We start from the raw sequence: 19,059 nt of genomic DNA on the forward strand, positions 1-19,059 counted from the left end.
GGATAAGATTTACCTTCTTGACATATGGAGAGATGGCAGCGTAGCTGTCACAAATAGTAGAAGCAGCTCTTGAAGGTTGTTTGGATTTGGGGAATCAGAGTAAGTGTTGAATCTAACTGTATTCCAAGGTTCCTGACTTGTGATTTGAGGGGACGTTTGTACTTCCCAAAAAACTGCCTGCCACTGGTATACGGCAGTATCTCCAACTGCGGGTTATACAGCATTACAAGAAGTGTTTTATGTCTTTGCAAAGGCTTTGGGGTACCAAGATCTGCTTGGGTGGTGGTCTAGGATAATGATTCTGAAGCCAAATTAAAGAAGATATTGTATCATGCATGGTATGGGAATCCTCCAATTTCATTGGTAATTATGTGTATTTTATTTTTTATTTATAAAATATTCTAGAAAAAATTGGGAATTCCAAACCCTCTAAACTTAAATTCTAAAATACCAAATAGGTTTGAAATAATGGTATTGAAGGTGTATCACTTTGTAACTCCTAAAACCCACAATCAGGATCGTTTTTGATAAATCAACAAGGAACCTCAAATCTCTTGCCCCCACTTACTCTTACAACTAATCACATCTCAAAGACTTATCTTATTTGTTGGAAGCTCCAGGTTCAATTTGTATGTCCTTTTGAAAGTATAGTGAAATTGGGGGAAAACACCCGTCTGCTCAGTTTCAGTCTTTGACAAAGTCCCGTGTCTCCCTTCAACAAGTGCGCCTTGTTTCGCCAATATACAAGCTGCTTCAGGAAGGGTACTGCCTCGGATCCACGAACGGACCTCTCAATATCTCCAAACAGACTGCTGATCGTTGATCCACACACTAACAAAATGGCGTAAGTGAAAAAAAGCTGCCGGCAGAGAATTTAAACTTGACTGCATCACACCCTTCATCAGAACTAGCTCCGCCCTAGGGCAAGGCTGCTCCAATGTATGCACTCCAGCCCTGTCCCTGGGCATGGTTTAAATTAGATTAGTAATAAGCATTCCATTCAATACTACGATTTAAACATTTCGGTTCCACTGCTTGTAATAAATGAATCCAATATTGCTCTTTTCTCCAAAGAATGCTTTTAATGTCCCCCCCTCTCTTACCCAATGTCACTTGGTCTATAACCATACAGTCAGTGATCAAAATGATGTTGAGAATGGACACCAATTGTCGTGTCATAGGTGCCTCCATTTTAACTTCGTGATACAGTGCCGATGTTCTATAACTCGGTTTTAATTGTCGTGGTCAATCATAGAGAATTCCTATACATCCGACTGAGCAGGAACAAAGAAAAGGAGATTCAAAGTAATCGCTTGTGTGTTAAATATACAAATCAGGTCTCCACAAATTGCTACCATCATGAGGAAACATTGGAAGGTAATGTCAACTCAACCAGCTTTCCGGGATCATCATTTATGATTGCCCTTTTCACGGAATCGTAATTTACAAGGATCATTTCAGTTATGCAGATGTTTGGACTCAAAAACAAAAGAACATAGGACGAAGTTAAAAATGGAGGCACCTATGACACGACATTGTGTCCATTCTCAACATCATTTTGATCAACTGACCTGTATGGTATAGACCAAGTGACATTGGGTAGAGAGGGGGGACATTAAAAGCCTTCTTTGGAGAAAAGAGCAATATTGGATTAATTATTACAAACAGTGGAACCGAAATGTTTAAATCGGTAGGATTGAATGGATGGCTTATTACTAATCTAATTTAAACCACGCCCAGGGACAGGGCTGGAATGCATACATTGGAGCAGCCTTGCCCTAGGGCGGAGCTAGGTCTGACAAAGGGTGTGATGCAGTCAAGTTTAAATTCTCTGCCGGCGGCTTTTTTTCACTTACGCCATTTGTTAGTGTGTGGATCAACGATCAGCAGTCTGTTTGGAGATATTGAGAGGTCCGTTCGTGGATCCGAGGCAGTACCCTTCCTGAAGCAGCTTGTATATTGGCGAAACAAGGCCGCACTTGTTGAAGGGAGACACGGGACGGTGTCAAAGACTGAAACTGAGCAGACGGGTGTTTTTTTCCAATTTCACTATACTTTCAAAAAGGACATACAAATTGAACCTGGAGCTTCCAACAAATAAGATAAGTCTTTGAGATTTGATTAGTTGTAAGAGTAAGTGGGGGCGAGAAGCCTGCGTTTTCCTCAAAGACATTAATAACATTCAGTTGATTTAAATATTTGCCTGTATTAGGGGCCCAGGCTATAATTGAAGTAGGGTGATTGGGAGGTATGCAAAGTACACCGGGTTCTCAAGGGAGGTGTTCATTTTGTTTAACTCTTGTAGCTGGTGTGGAGAAGGAGAGTTTTTTTATACCATTCGTTTTTCTCATGTAGTTATGAGTTTTTGCGTTTGGTTTTTTTTCTGTCTCCACACTGGAACCAGTGATATTATTTTACTCTTCTTAAAAATAGTGGATTAAGCAAATGTTGCAATGTATTCCCTATGAAGAGATTTGAGGTTCCTTGTTGATGTATCAAAAACGATCCTGATTGTGGGTTTTAGGAGTTACAAAGTGATACACCTTCAATACCATTATTTCAAACCTATTTGGTATTTTAGAATTTATTTTTTATTTATGACATTTGTATCCCACATTATCCCGAACAAGCTCAGGTTCAACGTGGCTTACATTCAAGAAGAACATCAAAAATATGTCAGATAATTGTAGCATTTAACATATTAGGAATGATTGTGTGTTTGTCATGAAGCTAGGCTAGATTATTGGCTATGTTGAAACATAAGAGAGGGCAACATTAGTTATTGTCTTTTGATTACATATGTACTTAATAGAACAGCCTTTTGTAATTTATGCAATCTCATAATCTTCTAAGTACCTTAATTGATTGCGTAGAGAAGTCTGGTACTCTGATATGTGAAGCCTGTAACAAGGATTGATTTGTAAGAAAGACCTTTGCAGTTTGGATAGTGGAGCATGAGGTATTCTCTAGATGTTTTAACCGTATTACATAAAGGTAAATCAATTAGTTGTTGCATGTAGGAGGATGCTAAACTATATATGACTTGGTAAACAGTCATGCATATTTTAAAGGTGATCCTTGTGCTTATGGGAAGCCATTGAAGTTTTAACAGGAGAGGGGAAGCCTTCTCAAAGCAAGGAGCACTGCATACAAGCAGTGGCGTTCCTGGCCTGGATGGCACCCGGGGCGGAGCGCCGATGCGCCTCTCCCCCTGGGTGCAGCGCACCCCCACTATATTACACCTTCCCCCCCTCCGGTGAAATGACACCCCCCCCAGGTGCACGCTGCTGGGGGGGTGCCGCGGCGCATGCCTGCTCCGAGTTCGCTAAACTTTGCTTTGCTGCAGCTCCCTCTGCCCCGGAACAGGAAGTAACCTGTTCCAGGGCAGAGGGAGCTGCAGCAAACGAGCAACGAAGTTTAGCGAACTCGGAGCAGGCGCACGCCGCGGCACCCCCAGCAGTGGACCGCCCCCCCCCCCCCTTGGTACGCCACTGCATACAAGGCCAGCAAACTAGGACTGATGTTCTAGTTAGGATTTCATAGAAACCTATTCAGTTTGAGGAGTGGAGTGGAACGGGTAGACGTGAAGCATCTGTTTACTCTGTCCAAAAATACTAGGACTAGGGGGCATGCAATGAAGCTGCAAAGTAGTAAACTTAAAATTCAATTGTAGAAAATTTTTCTTCACTCAACGTGTAATTAAACTCTGGAATTCGTTGCCAGAGAATGTGGTAAAGGTGGTTAGCTTTGGGGGAAATCCACTATTTCTGGGATAAGCAGCATAAAATGTTTGTACTTTTTTCGGGATCTTGCCAGGTATTTGTGACCTGGATTGGCCACTGTTGGAAACAGGATGCTGGGCTTGTTGGACCTTTGGTCTTTCCCAGTAATGTACTTATGTCTGCAGAATTCTAGCCCTCTTTTATGAAGCATATACATAAGAATTTCATTATTTGTGCTGTAACTGTAGAGTGTGTTCACAAGTTCTTCTTTATGTAGCTGGAGGAAGGCGAGGGCTCTTCCACTATATTTTGGCATACTGTATATGTAAGGGAGTTAATAAATTTGCCCTTACTATAAATGTGCTTCTGAAGACCCGCTGTTTCTGGCAGTAATTTATTCGCAGTGGGAGGTATATGTTTTCATGACACTAGAGGAGGGTGATGGATAAAATCCACTGGGGGGGGGGAGGGGGAGTTGGAGTACTTTCCTCACTACCCTTCCTGCAGAGAGCTGGGGCTCAAGGGGAACTCCTAAGTATTCACTGCTAGCCCTTGAGGGTCACCAATGGGTTGGGCTTTGAGGATATTCCTAATGAATATGCGTGAGAGATCTGCATGTCTGCTACCTCCATTATAAGCAAATCTCTCGTAGGAATGTTTCTTAGGAATATCTCAAAAAACCTGACCTGTTGGTGGCCCTGGAGTACTGGTAGTGCATTTGAAGGGTGTAGGATTTAGGTCCCAAGGATCGCGGAGGCCAAGAGCAGTGGTTCTCAACGCAGTCCTTGAGGCATATTTCACGTCTGCTGCCGATCACTCAAATATGCGACCCCGACAAGGACCCCCCCCTTTTTGTTTTGCTGAACTGCTTCAGGAGGAGGAACTCCAAACAAGAACGACAACGACTGACTCATGATGGTGACGAGTGGTTTAAAAACGCTAAAATTAAATACCTCAAATCAGCATTTAGTAGAAAAAAAATTAAATAAATAAAATAGAGACAGAGCCTTCAAAACTCATCTAAAAGAATGCATCCCATTCTATTGGACCATTCAATCCTGCAGGGGGATACTGTATGCAATTGGTAAACCCAGTGCTGTTTCTGTTTCCGTAATAACTTAGAAATATCTCCTCTTTTCTTATTGTTAGGAATATTAAAGGCATATGATCAATCCCCTACATTCAATTCTGTGAATTAATGTTCCATTTCTACACAATGTTTGACCATAGGGGCCTCCAATTTTCTAGTAGTTAAACAATGTTTATGTTCAGTTAATCTGGTTTTAAGCATATGTTTAGTTTGAGCTGCTTCAGGAGGAGGAACTCCAAACAAGAACGACTGATTCACGATGGTGAGGAGCGGTTTAAAACGCTAAAACTAAATACCTCCAAATCAGCATTTAGTAGAAAAAAAAAAAAAAAAAGAGACAGAGCCTTCAAAACTCATCTAAAATAATGCATCCCATTCTATTGGATCATTCAATCCTGCAGGGGATATTATGCAATTGGTAAATCCAGCACTGTTCACATTGTTGTAATAACTTAGAAATATCTCCTCTTCGAAGCACCGAATCTGAACTGTCCTGCAGCCCTTCGGCCACCAAAACTCCTGACCCTCTTCCCATGATCCCACATAGAGACCACCACCCACACTTTTGATGCCTGCATGCATTCATAACATGCTTCGACCATACATCAGAAACTGACAGGGCATCTGCCAAAGTTTTATTTTGAGCAAAGGATACCATGTAGTGAGAATGACGAAAAATCTCATGAACTGATAGCACGTCCCAGTGATGTTTTATAATCCTAGCTATTTTGGAAGACAAATTTGTATATTTTAAAATACACATAAAAAAAATTCATCGGGGACATATTTTTGTGGATGTAAACCCCTATTTTTATTATAGAGAAATCTTTTAAAAGCATTATTTACAATCTTCTGAGGATAACCTCTAGTAATGCATTTGTCCTTTAAACTAGTGACAGCTGTTTTATAAGTACATTCTGAATCACAAATACATACATATCTCAAACACTGAGAGATGGTAAGCTGTTAATATGGATGGGATGCATGCTGTCAGAGGTCAAGAGGAGTTATGGTCCGTGGGCTTGGAATACACTGTAGTTCTAAATGTCTCTTGATAAAACTCCATACAGACATCCAAAAATGTAATCACAGACTGAAACCTAACAGTGGGGTGTATACTGTTCAACTCCTTAACAAAATCCCCCAGATCAGAAAATACATCAATGAAAATGCCACTAGCACACCACCGAGGTGACACATTAGGGAATTGTAAGGAGGAAGATATATATATATATATATCTTATTGCTTTCCAAATGGGCCATGAAGAGATTTGTACCTTCTGTGGCTGAAGACGCCCCATGGAAACTCCTTTCAACTATAAAACTCTCCGTTGAACAAAGATTTGTTCTTAACGGCCACGGAAGTCAACTGTATTAAGAAATTGGTGGGAACCATCCAAGGATGAGGATGGGATTTCAATTCTTCTCAGAGTATGTCCAGAGCTTCTGGTGTAATAAGAATTTTATGGATTTTAGGAACACTGCAAACATTTTTGAATGCGTGAAAACTTGTTGGGTGGTCACGTTAAAAAGTCAGTAACTTCGCTGTATTTAAAGATAATCTCATTCCACTCAGCACATAAACATAGATAGTAACAGCAAATAAAGCTGTAAAATTTCATGTTGAAATTCAAAGCAGTTGCTGAGAACAGCAAAAAAAAAAAAAAAACTTTCTTAGGGGGTTACTTTTTTTCACCTCACCCTGTACAGTTTAATACCCTTCTGGCATTTTCCTCTTTCACCACTACCTCTAGCTTCCTTGCATCTAGATTGTTTTTTTGTTTTGTTTTTTTAGTGGTTGGGATAGGGATGTCCCAAGTTATCGTAACTTCTTCATTCTCCATAAACTCTCTTGGGATCGTGATCCCAATACTTTTCTGGTACAGTGACGTATGTGTTTAACAAATGTTTCTAATGAACGAGTCATGCAACCTTGTTGTATCTTTCCATACAGAAATGTTCTGCCATCAGCACTTTGCAGCCAGCTACAAGATAAGTAACCATTTCCAGCTCTTTTGTACAAAATCTACAGATGCCTGTTGTATCAGTTTTTCTTCTCTCCTATGTGTGTCTTTTGGCATGAAACACGAGGAGACTCACGGGAGCAGCAGTTTGGGAGGGTAAATATCTTTATGTCAGAGGGGAAGGAGCCCAGCCTGGGCATAGTTTATTTATTTATTTATGCATTCTTGTATCCCACTATTTTCCAAAAACAAGTTTTGGTTCAAAGTGGCTTACAATTTACATTTAGGCAAAGTTACAGTTGTGTTTTTCAGTTAGAAAGTTGGGTGAAATTTTCAGTTTGAGAGTGGTGTAGGCCATCTTTGGCTTATGTCTTTAGCTATAGAATTTTTTGTAAAGGTAGGTCAAGAGGTACTAAACTGATATTTTGTATTTGAAGAGGGATACAAGGACTTTTTGCAGTTTCCTTCTGGTGAAAAGGGGTAAAGCTTCAGAAGGAACAGCGGGAGGCCCAATTCTCATTTCAGTGAGTGCTATGGACCCCACGAGGCCAATGATCAAAAGCATTTGTTTGGTTGGCAGCAGAGCCAACCACATGGTTGGAAGAGTAGCCTAATGGTTAGTGACATAGTAACATAGTAGATGACGGCAGAAAAAAGACCTGCACGGTCCATCCAGTCTGCCCAACAAGATAAACTCATATGTGCTACTTTTTGTGTATACCCTACCTTGATTTGTACCAGTCCTCTTCAGGGCACAGTCCGTATAGGTCTGCCCAGCACTATCCCCGCCTCCCACCACTGGCTCTGGCACAGACCGTATAAGTCTGCCCAGCACTATCCCCACCTCCCAACCACCGGCTCTGCCACCCAATCTCGGCTAAGCTCCTGAGAATCCATTCCTTCTGAACAGTGGAATGAGAACCAGGGGAACAAAAATTTGATTCCCACTGCAGCTCCTTGTGACTCTGGACAAGTCACTTAACCCTCTATTGCCCCAGGTACACAATAAGTACCTGTTCATAATATAGAAACCACTTTGACTGAAAGCACAGAAAGGCAGTATATCAAATCCCATCCCCTTTCTTTAAAATTCCATGGCACTTGGTGGCTAATTTTTGAATATACAGTGCCCTGTAAAGGTTTTCACACTATCATACATTTTTCACATTCTGCATCTAAAACAAGAGTGTTACATTGATTTACACAATGTAATGCTACAGGCTTGATATTCGGCCAATATTGATCAGAATTTCCTGACCACCACTGACGTTGTCCCCTGAAATTCAATGTTGGGCCATGTTCAAGCTCTAGCATTGAATTTTCCGGGCTTATGCAGCCAGTGAAAACATAGCCGGTTAAGTGTGATATTCAACACTTACCTGGCTATGGTGAACGGCATGAAAGAATATTGGCTGGAAAGTGAGAGAAGACCGACTGTGTCTGGTGGGGTGACCATGGGCAGGATAACTGCCAAGAGTTGGTGTACATCTATCTGAGAGGGCACCTGGGGATGGTGACTGGATGAGAGAGGAAGAAGACTTGTGCAGGAGAGGAGAAAGGGGTGAGGATTTGAAGGGAAGCAGAGCTGGAATTCAGAAGGGACACTGTCCCCTCCTCCCTCCCAAATCTAGATCCTACCATGAAGTCTGAATTCTCTTAAAGTCTTGGTGTCTGGGTACCATTCAGCAAGGCCACAGTGCAGTGGCTTACCAAGGGGGGGGGGCGGTGGGGGCAGTCCGCCCCGGGTGCTGTGACGTGCGCCTGTTGCCCTGTCTCAGTCCGAGTTCGCAATTCGCATGTGTTCACTGCTCCCTCTGAGTCTGCCCTGGGACTCAGAAGGAGCAGTGAACACATGCGAATTGTGAACTTGGACTGAGACAGGGCAACAGGCACGCGCCACGGCACCCCCCCCCCAGTGGCGTGCACCCGGTGGGGTGTCATTTCGCCGGGGGAGGGGGGAAGAGGTGTCATTTCGCTTGGGGGGGGGGGGTCGCGCTGCACCCGAGGGGGGGGCACATCGGTGATCCGCCCCGGGTGTCAGCTAGGGTCAGAACGCCACTGCCACAGTGACAAAGGTAGCAGATGTTCAGGCAACAACCTCAGTTTTGCTGTTTACACAAATCACTATTACAAAGTGAGGTGGGAGGGTTGGGAGGTGTTGGGACTGGATTAAGGCCCAGATGCATCAACCATACGTAAAAAAAAAATCAAAAACGTAAAAGTCCTTACCGAAGTTGAAAAAACGAAGAATGCAGTAAAAAAATAAAACAACAAGTCCCACATGTTCGGTTCAGTAAACGAAAGTCGAATGCATTAAAGAAGTGTAATCCCCATCGTTAATATGCCCGTAAAACATGCGCAGAGCAGCCAAGCGTTATGCTGGCTGCTCTGCGCATGCCAAAAAACATCAAAGAAGCTGAGGATCGGGAAGGGGCAAAGGCGCTCATCAGGAGCATCCTGTATGGATGCCCTTGCCCCCCCCCCCCCCCCGTCCGAGGTCGACGCTGCTCCCCGCTTCCCCCTGTATTAAATAAAAAATCAAAACAAAACTCCAAACTGTAGCAGCCACGGCCCCCCTCCCTTCCTCTCTCTCTCTATTTCTCCTTCTCCCACAGCTCTGCCTCCCGCCATCCTCTGCCCCGCCCCCTGAGGTCGTCGATGCCGCTCCCCCTCCACCGGACTCCCCCCCCCGCCTTACCGGGCCCGCGCAGCGCCTCTCACCTCTGTGTGAAGGCGCAGCACAGGCAAGAACAGTTGATCGGCAATCAGTGATGCCTCCTCCAACGTCCCTCTGTTCTTCCTGGGCCCACCCTCCTCTGACGTAAGTAACCTACGGAGGGACGTCGGAGGAGGCATCACTGATTGCCGATCAGCTGTTCTTGCCCATGCAGCACCTTCACACAGAGGTGAGAGGCGCTGTGTGGGCCTGGTAAGGCGGAGGGGGGTCTGGTGGAGGGGGGAGTAGCGGCGGCGACGACCTCGGGGGGCGGGGCACGGAGGCGAAGGATGGCGGGAGGCGGAGCTGTGTGGGAGAAGGAGAAATAGAGAGAGAGGAAGGGAGGGGGTCCGTGGCTGCTACAGTTTGGAGTTTTGTTTTGATTTTTTATTTAATACAGGGGGAAGCGGGGAGCAGCGTCGACCTCGGGCAGGGGGGGCAAGGGCATCCATACAGGACGCTCTTGACGAGCACCTTTGCCCCCTCCCGATCCTTTTTTGCTTTTTGGGGTTTTTTTTTCCAATTTTATGCAGGGGGAAGCGGGGAGCCATGTGTTTGTGTGGGTTTTTTTTATTTTCAAACATGCCAGCTTGGATTTTTATGCTGCAGGGAGAAGCGGGGAGCAGTGTCTCTATGACAGCTCAGGCCTTAATGACAGCTCTGACCTCACGTTAAATATATCACGGTAATTGATTCGTTGCAATCGTTGGTATGGTTAGTGCATTGTGAATTGTTCACATTTCAATTGGAAGTGACTCGTTTGCATTCCGTTTTCGTTAGCTGCTAGCATCGTCGGAAAATGGCCTTTAATGCATGCTACGGTTGAAAATTTCTTTGTTAAAGGGTCGTTAAAGTTTTGTGCATCTGGGCCTAAGTATGGGGAATTTATATGTTCATCCACCCAGAATGGCAAGACAACAAAATGTGACTTGGATTAAAGGAGTGGTATCCTATGAGCACCCAAGCTTCTACAGCCAACAACAGGTATATATTGTTAAATATGAGGATCAGAATAGTTGGGTTCTATCTGCTACGTTGCCTCCATAACATACAGTATTGTGTGTGCTGTGGTAGTGCAACATGCTCACAATGCAAACATACAAAATGCAACAATAAAAGCAGAATTTAGCAATATCCACTGAACACTGCTCTGTAAGTCTGTGATGGATTTTGTGCGCTCTAGAGAGGAAACATAACTGGAGAGACAAGTAACTCCAGCCAGTCCAAAGAGCTGCTCCACAAGAGAAAAAGATGAAGAAAAAAAAAGAGTGTTAGAGAGAGTTGTGACTCTTGGAGAGAAGCACACAAAAGGGAGGGCCCGGGCTCCTCAAGCAGCTCACACCCTTCTGGGCTTTAAAAAGGAAGAACCAAGAGGAAATTGATTCTATTCCTTCCCCACTGCAAGGCCCAAACCTGGAAAAAGAAGCACTGTCTGCTGGAACTGAGAGACCAGAATGAAGCTGAGGGGGTGTGGTGTAAAATTTTATAAAAGAGCGATGGGTACACTGGCAAGGCCTACTACATATGTCGAGGGAACTATCTCAGTGGCCAGCTGCTACAGCTGTTCCACTCTCCCCCCCCCCCCCCCCCCCCCAATCTTCACTGTAAGGCCAAGAAGCAGACAGAAAGGAGATGGTTCTGGGAGGCTTGGAAAGAATGATGACTGGATCACACTATGAGCAGGACTCAGTTTCCAGGAACAATCACCCCCCCCCCCCCAACCGGTCCTAATTGTATTTATTCCATATCTACTCAAAAAGTCCAAACAATATTCTAATAATAACATAGCCATCTCCATCCCAACCAAACCAATGACAAACCACCCTGGCCCTGGATCCATGAGTCTTGAACTATTAAATCTGAACACCCTAACTTTGAGGCACAGTCAGTCAGGTTTTCAGGTGACCTGCAATGAAAATCAAGAGAGACCTGCATACACACGGCCTCTTTACACACATTCCTGCACATCTCTACCATGCATACTCATTGTGGTTATCCTGAAAACCCAACCGGGTGGGTGTGTCTTGAGGACTGTGTTGAGAAACACTGCCCTAACTCACAGGAGCAACAATAAATCAAGACACTCCCAGGTAGATAAAAAAGGCATTGCTTCAACAACTAAGCCTTTACCTTTCTGCAGTTTACTGCTGGCAACATTCCAGGGCAATACAATTCCACAGAGAGGGACCTACAAAAGCAACAACATGGTGATGGGAACTTTCCAACCAAAACATAGCAGGCACCTGCACCAGGGACTGCTGTGAAGACCACAAATTCCTTGTGGTGATATGTAAAGAACCAGTTTTTCCCACATATCCAGGACCCTCTAAAGCAGTGGTTCTTAGCCCAGTCTGTGGGACACACCCAACCAGTCAGGTTTCCAAGATACCCACAATGAATATGCAGGGCCGCCAAGAGAAGGGGGCGGGAGGGGGGCAAAATTCCCTGGCTCTGGGGTCTCCCTCTCTCTCCAGCTCCTGACGGGACCCAGGTGATCGAGTCCCAACAAGAGCAGGAGAGAGAAAACTCCGGCGTTGGGCCCCCCTTGGAGGCTGGGGAGGACCTGGGGGAACAGACACGGCAGGATTCTCTTCTTCACAGTCTGCCGCATTCCTCTGTGGCTGCTTTTCCCCTCAGCCTGCACATGCGCGACCTGAGAGAAAAAGCATCTGCAAGGGAAGGCCACACGGCAGAAGGAAGAAGAGCAGTGCTGGAGGACGAACTCTTCTGTTGGCAGGGCCTTGGGATCCCCACCAGCCAAGATACTTAACAGTTACGGCGGGCGAGTGGCAGCAGCGATCATGGAGGGTGGTACGGCAGCGGCGGCAGCAGTGATCGGGGAGGGGGCACCAGGCAGCGCAAGCTGTAGTGATTGGGGGGGCAGCAGCTGCAATAATTCTGGGGGGGGGGGCTTGTGATCCTGGAGGGGGCAACAGCGGCTACGATCCTGGGGAGGGGGGGCGGCGGCAGCCTTACCCCAGGCCCGGCTCAGTCTCTCAGCGGCCCAGTGAATATGCATGTGGGAGATCTGGATGCAAATTTATCTCATGTATATTCATTGTGGGTATTCTGAAAACCTGACTGGGTTAAGAACCCCTTCGCTAAACCAAGATCCTTTATACTCAGGCACAGATGGAGCATCTCAATGGGGGTAACAAGATCATGTTCTTTCTTTCCTAAAAGCAGACATGTAGAACTGTAGGCACTGCAGCTGATGCTTTGGTAACTTATAGAATGATCTGTTGCAATAGTCGGGTTTGCTGTTACCATATCTACCATAGCAGAACATCCAAACTTGTGTGTGAGCTTTACAATGCATCTCAAGACACGGTGCTAGTTGCAGGGCAGATCATTCAGCAGAAGAGAGAACTACATGTTCTAGAGCTGCGGTTCTCCAACCTGTCCTGGGTGACCACCAGCCAGTCGGGTTTTCAGGATATCCCTAACAAACATGCAATTATCCGTACTAAAAGGGTTACAATCCAATTTGTAATTAGTCACAATGTATCAACTGCCCACAAATTACACTAATTACTCCTTATTATAAACACTTTCATTCTTTTTTTTATTTACTAATTTCAATCATTTATTCAAACATTCCCAATCCACCACAGTGAGTACCTTGTAAAACGAACATGCAAGAGGCAGATTTGCCTATAATGGAGGTAGCAGGAATGCAAAATTCTCTCATGCACATTCATTAGGGATATCCTGAAAACCTCATTGGCTGGTGGTCCCCTAGGTTTGAGAACCAGTGTACTAGAATGCATTAGACTGGGTTGCCAGAAATCCAAGAATGGCTCAAAATCTTCCTCTTGGAACTCAGTAACTTGGCAGCTCTGACAAAATCCTGGTGCTTCTTTGTATACACAGTGCCACAACACACACTATGGCACACTGATAAAATACAGGCATGTCATCACTTTGCATACAGGGCAGCAGGGCCGCCGAGAGACTGGGCCAGGGCGCCCCCCCCCCCCCCCGAGCTCGTCGCCGCTGCCCCTCCACCCTCTGTCCACCACTGGGTCAGTCCCCCCTGAATGCAAATCATAGCGCCTCACCTCGACCTCGTTCCGTGTGAAAGAAGCGCAGCAGCGGCAGTCTGCAGATCGCCTCCTTTCGGGCCTTCCCTCCCTGTGTCCCGCCCTCATCTGACGTAACTTGCGCGTGGGCGGGGCACAGGGAGGGAAGGCCCGAAAGGAGGCGATCTGCAGACTGCCGCTGCTGCACTTCTTTCACACGGAACGAGGCTGAGGTGAGGTGCTATGATTTGAACTCAGGGGGGCCCAGCCCGGTGGTGGATGGAGGAGGGCGGGTGGAGGGGACTATGGTGCCGGGTCCCCCTTGGAGGCCTGGGCCCAGGGAATTTTGTCCCCCCTGCTCCCCCTCTCAGCGGCCTTGTAGGGCAGTGGTTCCCAAACCTGTTCTGGGAACTCCCTGCCAGTCAGGTTTTCAGGATATCCATAATGAATATTCATGAGAGAGAGCGAGTTGAATGCAGTGAAGGCAGTGCATGAAAATTTCTCTCTCGAATATTCATTGTAGGTATCTTGAAAACCACACTGGCTGGGCAGCCCCAAGGACAGTTTTTGGGAACCACTGACAGAGACTTACCCTATTATTATCTTAAAGAAACTGGAAACAGATCTTGTATGAAATGGGGACAAAAGCGAAACTACCTCACCTTGTCCCTGATGGCCCAAGAATCAATTATTCTACGCTTCCTGAAAAAGCAGAAAGAGAGAAAGAAGCACTCTTTGACACTGGTGGGGGAGGGGGGTAATGTGCTTTTTCTGGTCTTCCTCATTAACTCTGGCTTCATCTTTACTTCTCACTACCTCCCACTTAGTTTTATCCCCAGTACCCACTTGGGTCCTACCCCCAGCTGTTTTTCTGTCCTTGTACTCCATGAATGCTATTGCTTCTCCTATGTTGTCTCCTATTTAGGACCAGCAGTAGAGAAGTGCAAACAGGGCACTTGCCCTGGGCCCCCATCAGAAGGGGCCCCAAGACTGTCAGCACAGCCTACTGGCAGCTTTGGGGCCCCCTTGCAAATTTCTGCGTTAGACACTGGCTCTGTGCCTACTTCCTTTTCGTACTAAAGTGCCCTCTTTATTTTTATTTATTTATTGCACTTGTACCCCACATTATCCCACCTTTTTGCAGGCTCAATGTGGCTTACAGAGTAGGTTATGATAGAGACAGTACCTGATTTAAATACAATTGATTCCCCTTCCTTGCTAACATGCCTGATACAATGATTTGCTGACATATCAGTGCTCTTTTCTATCGCTATTCATAGTTCCCCTCTACCTATTCCCGAGCAGCGCCACCCCCTCCCCCAATAAAATCAGTCATTAAAGTCAGGCTTTCTGGAGTCTAGGACACAGGTTTTAGTACAGTGAGTACCAGACACCTCACTGACCCAATTATAATCTTAGTGACACTCACCATTTATCAGAACCAGGCCTACTGGCTCTTCACCTCGTTGCCTGAGCGAGGTTGCTTGCAAGGACTCCAGTAGCTCCGACTTCTATTTGACCCTGTAGCTGGTACTGTTTAGTAGATTTAGGGCTCTGTTTAACAGCACCTCACCTTTGTTTGCTATGCTTCACTTGGTTTCTTTTAAGTCCCTATCTACTGCTTCTCTTTCAGAAGCACAGCACTAATCTATATAGGCCTGCTATCACAACTCTCTCCTGGAGGCATAACAAGCCAGGCGGATTTTCTGGATTACCACCATGAATATGCAAGAGATAAATGCGCACATAACAGAGACCCATTACATGTAAATGTGTCTCCTGCGTAGTGGTAATTCTGAAAAGCCACCTGGCTTGATGCGCCTCCAGGAGAGGGTTGAGATGCATTGCAATAACTTACACTTAGTTGATACCAGACCCCTTCAAGAGGGTCCATAGCAACTCAAGTTTTCAGGATTCCCCCAATTCATCCTGATCCTGTCCTTTCTGAAGGGTCTCTCTCAGTATATGTAACCCCCCCCCCCCCCTACATTCCTGATTAGCAATCAATCATTACCACAAAAACATATTTTTCCACCATAGCAGCTTTTAGGTCAAGTTGGGGTTTTTTTTAACGAACAAGTGTTTGCACATGTGACTTTTCCAGCTGTTTTTCTTGCTCCCTGCCTCTTACTTCTCAAGAATTGCACTAATCATACAACCATTATTCATCTTCCGAGGTCACCTTATCCACAGTCTTCTCATTCCCATGCCATATTGCAAGTTTACCTGGCTCTACTGAATATTCATATCCAATTTGATTGGGCCCCAAATACATTATTTCTATTCAGCTGAAAAGTGGTTTAAATTTGATCACGAATAATCTGGGGCTGTACTGTGCTAAATACTACTGAAATAAACACTTGATCTCTTTCACACTGCTTTTTTTTTTTTTTTATTTCTTATGTTAGAGCTCAATGCCCATTATTTGTGTTAGGCCAAAAACTTTTCATTCTTCGTATTCGGCTAAATAGTAAAATATGCTCTTTGGTTCAGTTCTAGTATCCACACGCTCTTACAGGTCTCTCTATTCACCACCCCCCACCCCCAATTCTTAGGGTTTCTTTGCAGGTGCTATTGCCTACATCTGCAGAGCTGCCAAGTTACCCATTGCAGGAGGGAGACTGTCTACTCCTGGTTTTAAACTTACATCCCAAAGCAGTGTAGTCCATGATTCTATCCATTAAAATCAGTGCTGCAGGTCCCATAATGCACCAGGATGGAGGTTTGGCAGAAATCCAGGAATGGCCAAAAAAGTCTCCCTCCTGGAACGGGTAACTTGGCAGCTTTTGCATTTGAACTGTTCCCCAACATGCTTTTCTTAAATCTAGGACACCCCCCCCCCCCCCCCATAATGACCTCCCCTAATGACTTCACAGCAGCTTTTTAAAATCCAAGCAACCCTTCTCTTATTGCCATGTGCTCGTTACCCAGAACCCTCTGCCCAGATGACTTTTCTGATTACCCCCAAGGCCCACTCACTGCTGTAGACTTTCACAAGACAACAGAGATCAGGTGTAAAACTCAAAAGTGATCTCTTAGCCTTGAGAGTTTCCAATTCAAATCAATTTGCTAAATCCAGTTTAATTTGAATTTTAAAACAAAGCACATGGCAGTTCACCACAGCTGCTCGGTTGTCCCTCATGGCATGCTGCCTAATCTTCATACACTGTTCACCTGCTCCAGATGGTAAATGCCACCTTCCGCTCGTCACATTCTGTATTCACCTGTCTCCATAAGTGCCAGCTCTGCGGGGGCTTGAGTATCCCAATATTGAGCAAGCTCCTTCACTGTGTGTCCAGAAAGGGAAAATTAGTATCAAGCTTTGTTTGAAAAGCATTAGGGTACCAACACCCATACCTGGGTCTCATGGTACACCCTATCCTCTAGCCTTTACACCCCTGCTCACTTTATTCTGGTAGCATGACCCTCAGTCTTCAAAGTCCCTTCTCATTTGGGCCCCATAGTGCTGCTCTCAGTCTGTGTGTCCCAGACAGCATGACTGACCTTTGGAGCTTAAGCAAGGAGAACAGTCATAATCCACCCATTTGCTTAGGACACCACCAACACCCTCAGGAACCTGCATGTCATGGCAAAAAAATGCGCTTCCTTCCACTGCTCATGTAAATACAGACACGAGGCACGATATTAACCCTTGCCATACCTAGGAGTCACTACCACATTTTGATCTACCAGCAGGGAACCAACTCTTGTCACACCTAGGTGTCACGGACACAAGAAGAAAATGCCTTCCCATCCACCACCCATGTAAATTCAAACACAGGGTGTAATTTGCCCCTTCCTTTCTGTCCTCATATTTCCATATTAGGCTCTTCTAAAAAAAAACCACACCACCAATCTGCTTTCTGCACCCTGCACATATCTAACCTGAACAGAGGGGGAGGGGAGTAGTTCTAAGGCCGACCCCCTCACCAGCACCACCTTTCAATTAAGCGAATGACTGCAATTATTGGAGGAACAATGATGAAAGAGACACTGCGATCATATGGTCACTTAAGAGAGACAGGTAAATTTAAAGGTGAGCTTCCTTCTAATGAACCGGAGACGTCGCCCCACAATCTTGCACCCGATATAGGCAAGTCCAGAAGTCCGGTACCGTGTCTGAGGTGCGAGTGGCATCCCTATTCAATAAGCCTGTAAACTTATCGGAGCAGGAACTTGTTCCTTTAACTCTGGTAGGAGGATTTTGTGCTCTGTATTCGTTTCTCCTGTATCACGGGCTCCCCAATGCTTTATAACAGCGCTCAATAAATAATCATATTAATGCTGTGAAAATAAATATGGAATGTGTGTGGGTGGCTGTGCGTGCGTGTGCGGTCAGATTTAGAGACAAACGTACATAGTGGGGGGAAGAGAGAAAGACCCGCTGCAAAATAGATCGTGTCACAACTGCTTACCCGCCTCAGGGATCCTACGAACCAGCTGCAGATGATCGGGAGTTCGGGACCCCACCCAAGAGAAAGGAGGCACAAAATCAGTCACGTACTTCAAAGTCGCACCTCAGCTCTTAGGACGTTTGACTAAATAAGGCAGGGAGCCATATGTTACGGCAGAGGAAAGTGACGAGCCATCGGTCAAATGTGCACTGCAAGGATCGGTAACCCACCCACCCTCCCTCCCTCCCCAAGAAAGCTGTCAACACAACTTCCGTACAAACTTTAACTTACCCGTCTAACCTCCTGCAGTAAGTAGGGCTTCCTCTCTCTCTCAGCCACAGACTCCAAGAATCCGAGGAAAGACGTAGATCTTCACTCTGGAACGTTCGTTTTCATTATTTTCACTTTATGATCCGGGAGGAAAAAAAATATTGAGACCATCCACGGAGCTGAAAGCCAGCGGAGCGCCAGGAGCAGGAGCCCGGAAGCCACGCCCAGCCACGCCTACAGCTCATGAATATGCATAGCCCATGACAGGGAGCCAAGCTCCAGACTCCCGAGCCCTTAACCACGTTGCTTAGATCCCAGCCAAAAGGCGAAGTTGGTTAGCATACGACGTGGGGTGGGGATCATCCAGGCGAGTGCGAAAAATTCTGTTTTCTCTTTATGACTATTCATGAGCGGATTAGCATTTAGGAAAAGGATGGGGGCGTTTGGACGAATTAACATAAATAGTTACTTTTTTTATTAGCATACATTAACATCAATGGCGTGCATTCCTTTGAGTATTCATATTATCAGATGATAACATAAATTCCATGTCCTTGGCCTTGTGATAGCAGGAAGATCCGTATTTTCGTTGTCATGTGATAGCCTGCTCTTGTTTTCTTTGGAGACATATGGAAAAAGCTTATGCACATGAATTCCAGCATCTTATGTTGTCATGCGGTGATATAAATATCCATGCATCTACTGCAGTAATATTAATTAATGTCTGTTTGAAAGTGGAATTGGTGTTTCTCTTACCCCATTAGTTCTTTTTCCTTGCTGAAGTTTGAAGTGCATCCCCTCTTTGGTGCTTCAAATCCCAAGTCAGCTGTGGACAAAAAATTAAATTAAACACAAAATGTGTGTTTTTCCTGCTGGTTTTC

General features: G+C 45.3%; 1 protein-coding gene across 7 annotated transcripts in view; it reads right to left on the minus strand.

Moving 5' to 3' along the window:
• Positions 1-18,400, minus strand: part of TNKS1BP1 (tankyrase 1 binding protein 1) — a 162,787-nt gene extending 144,387 nt beyond the window's left edge. The window contains exons 1-2 of one of the 7 annotated variants that reach the window (XM_030187452.1): positions 18,200-18,400; positions 11,623-11,680 (exon numbers count right to left, since the gene is read on the minus strand). Coding sequence is in view for 1 of the 7 variants with exons in the window: in XM_030187426.1 (XP_030043286.1) it covers positions 16,739-16,748 (10 nt within the window). In the remaining 6 variants the exon portion in view is untranslated. Of the gene's footprint in view, positions 1-11,622; positions 11,681-16,688; positions 16,802-17,929; positions 18,054-18,199 lie in introns of those variants that run through there. The other 6 variants (XM_030187426.1, XM_030187443.1, XM_030187480.1 and 3 more) reach the window with 6 other exon arrangements.
• Between the last annotated feature and the right edge of the window lie 659 nt (positions 18,401-19,059).

This window comes from Microcaecilia unicolor, chromosome 1 (assembly GCF_901765095.1).
Source record: "Microcaecilia unicolor chromosome 1, aMicUni1.1, whole genome shotgun sequence".
NCBI classification, from domain to species: domain Eukaryota; kingdom Metazoa; phylum Chordata; class Amphibia; order Gymnophiona; family Siphonopidae; genus Microcaecilia; species Microcaecilia unicolor.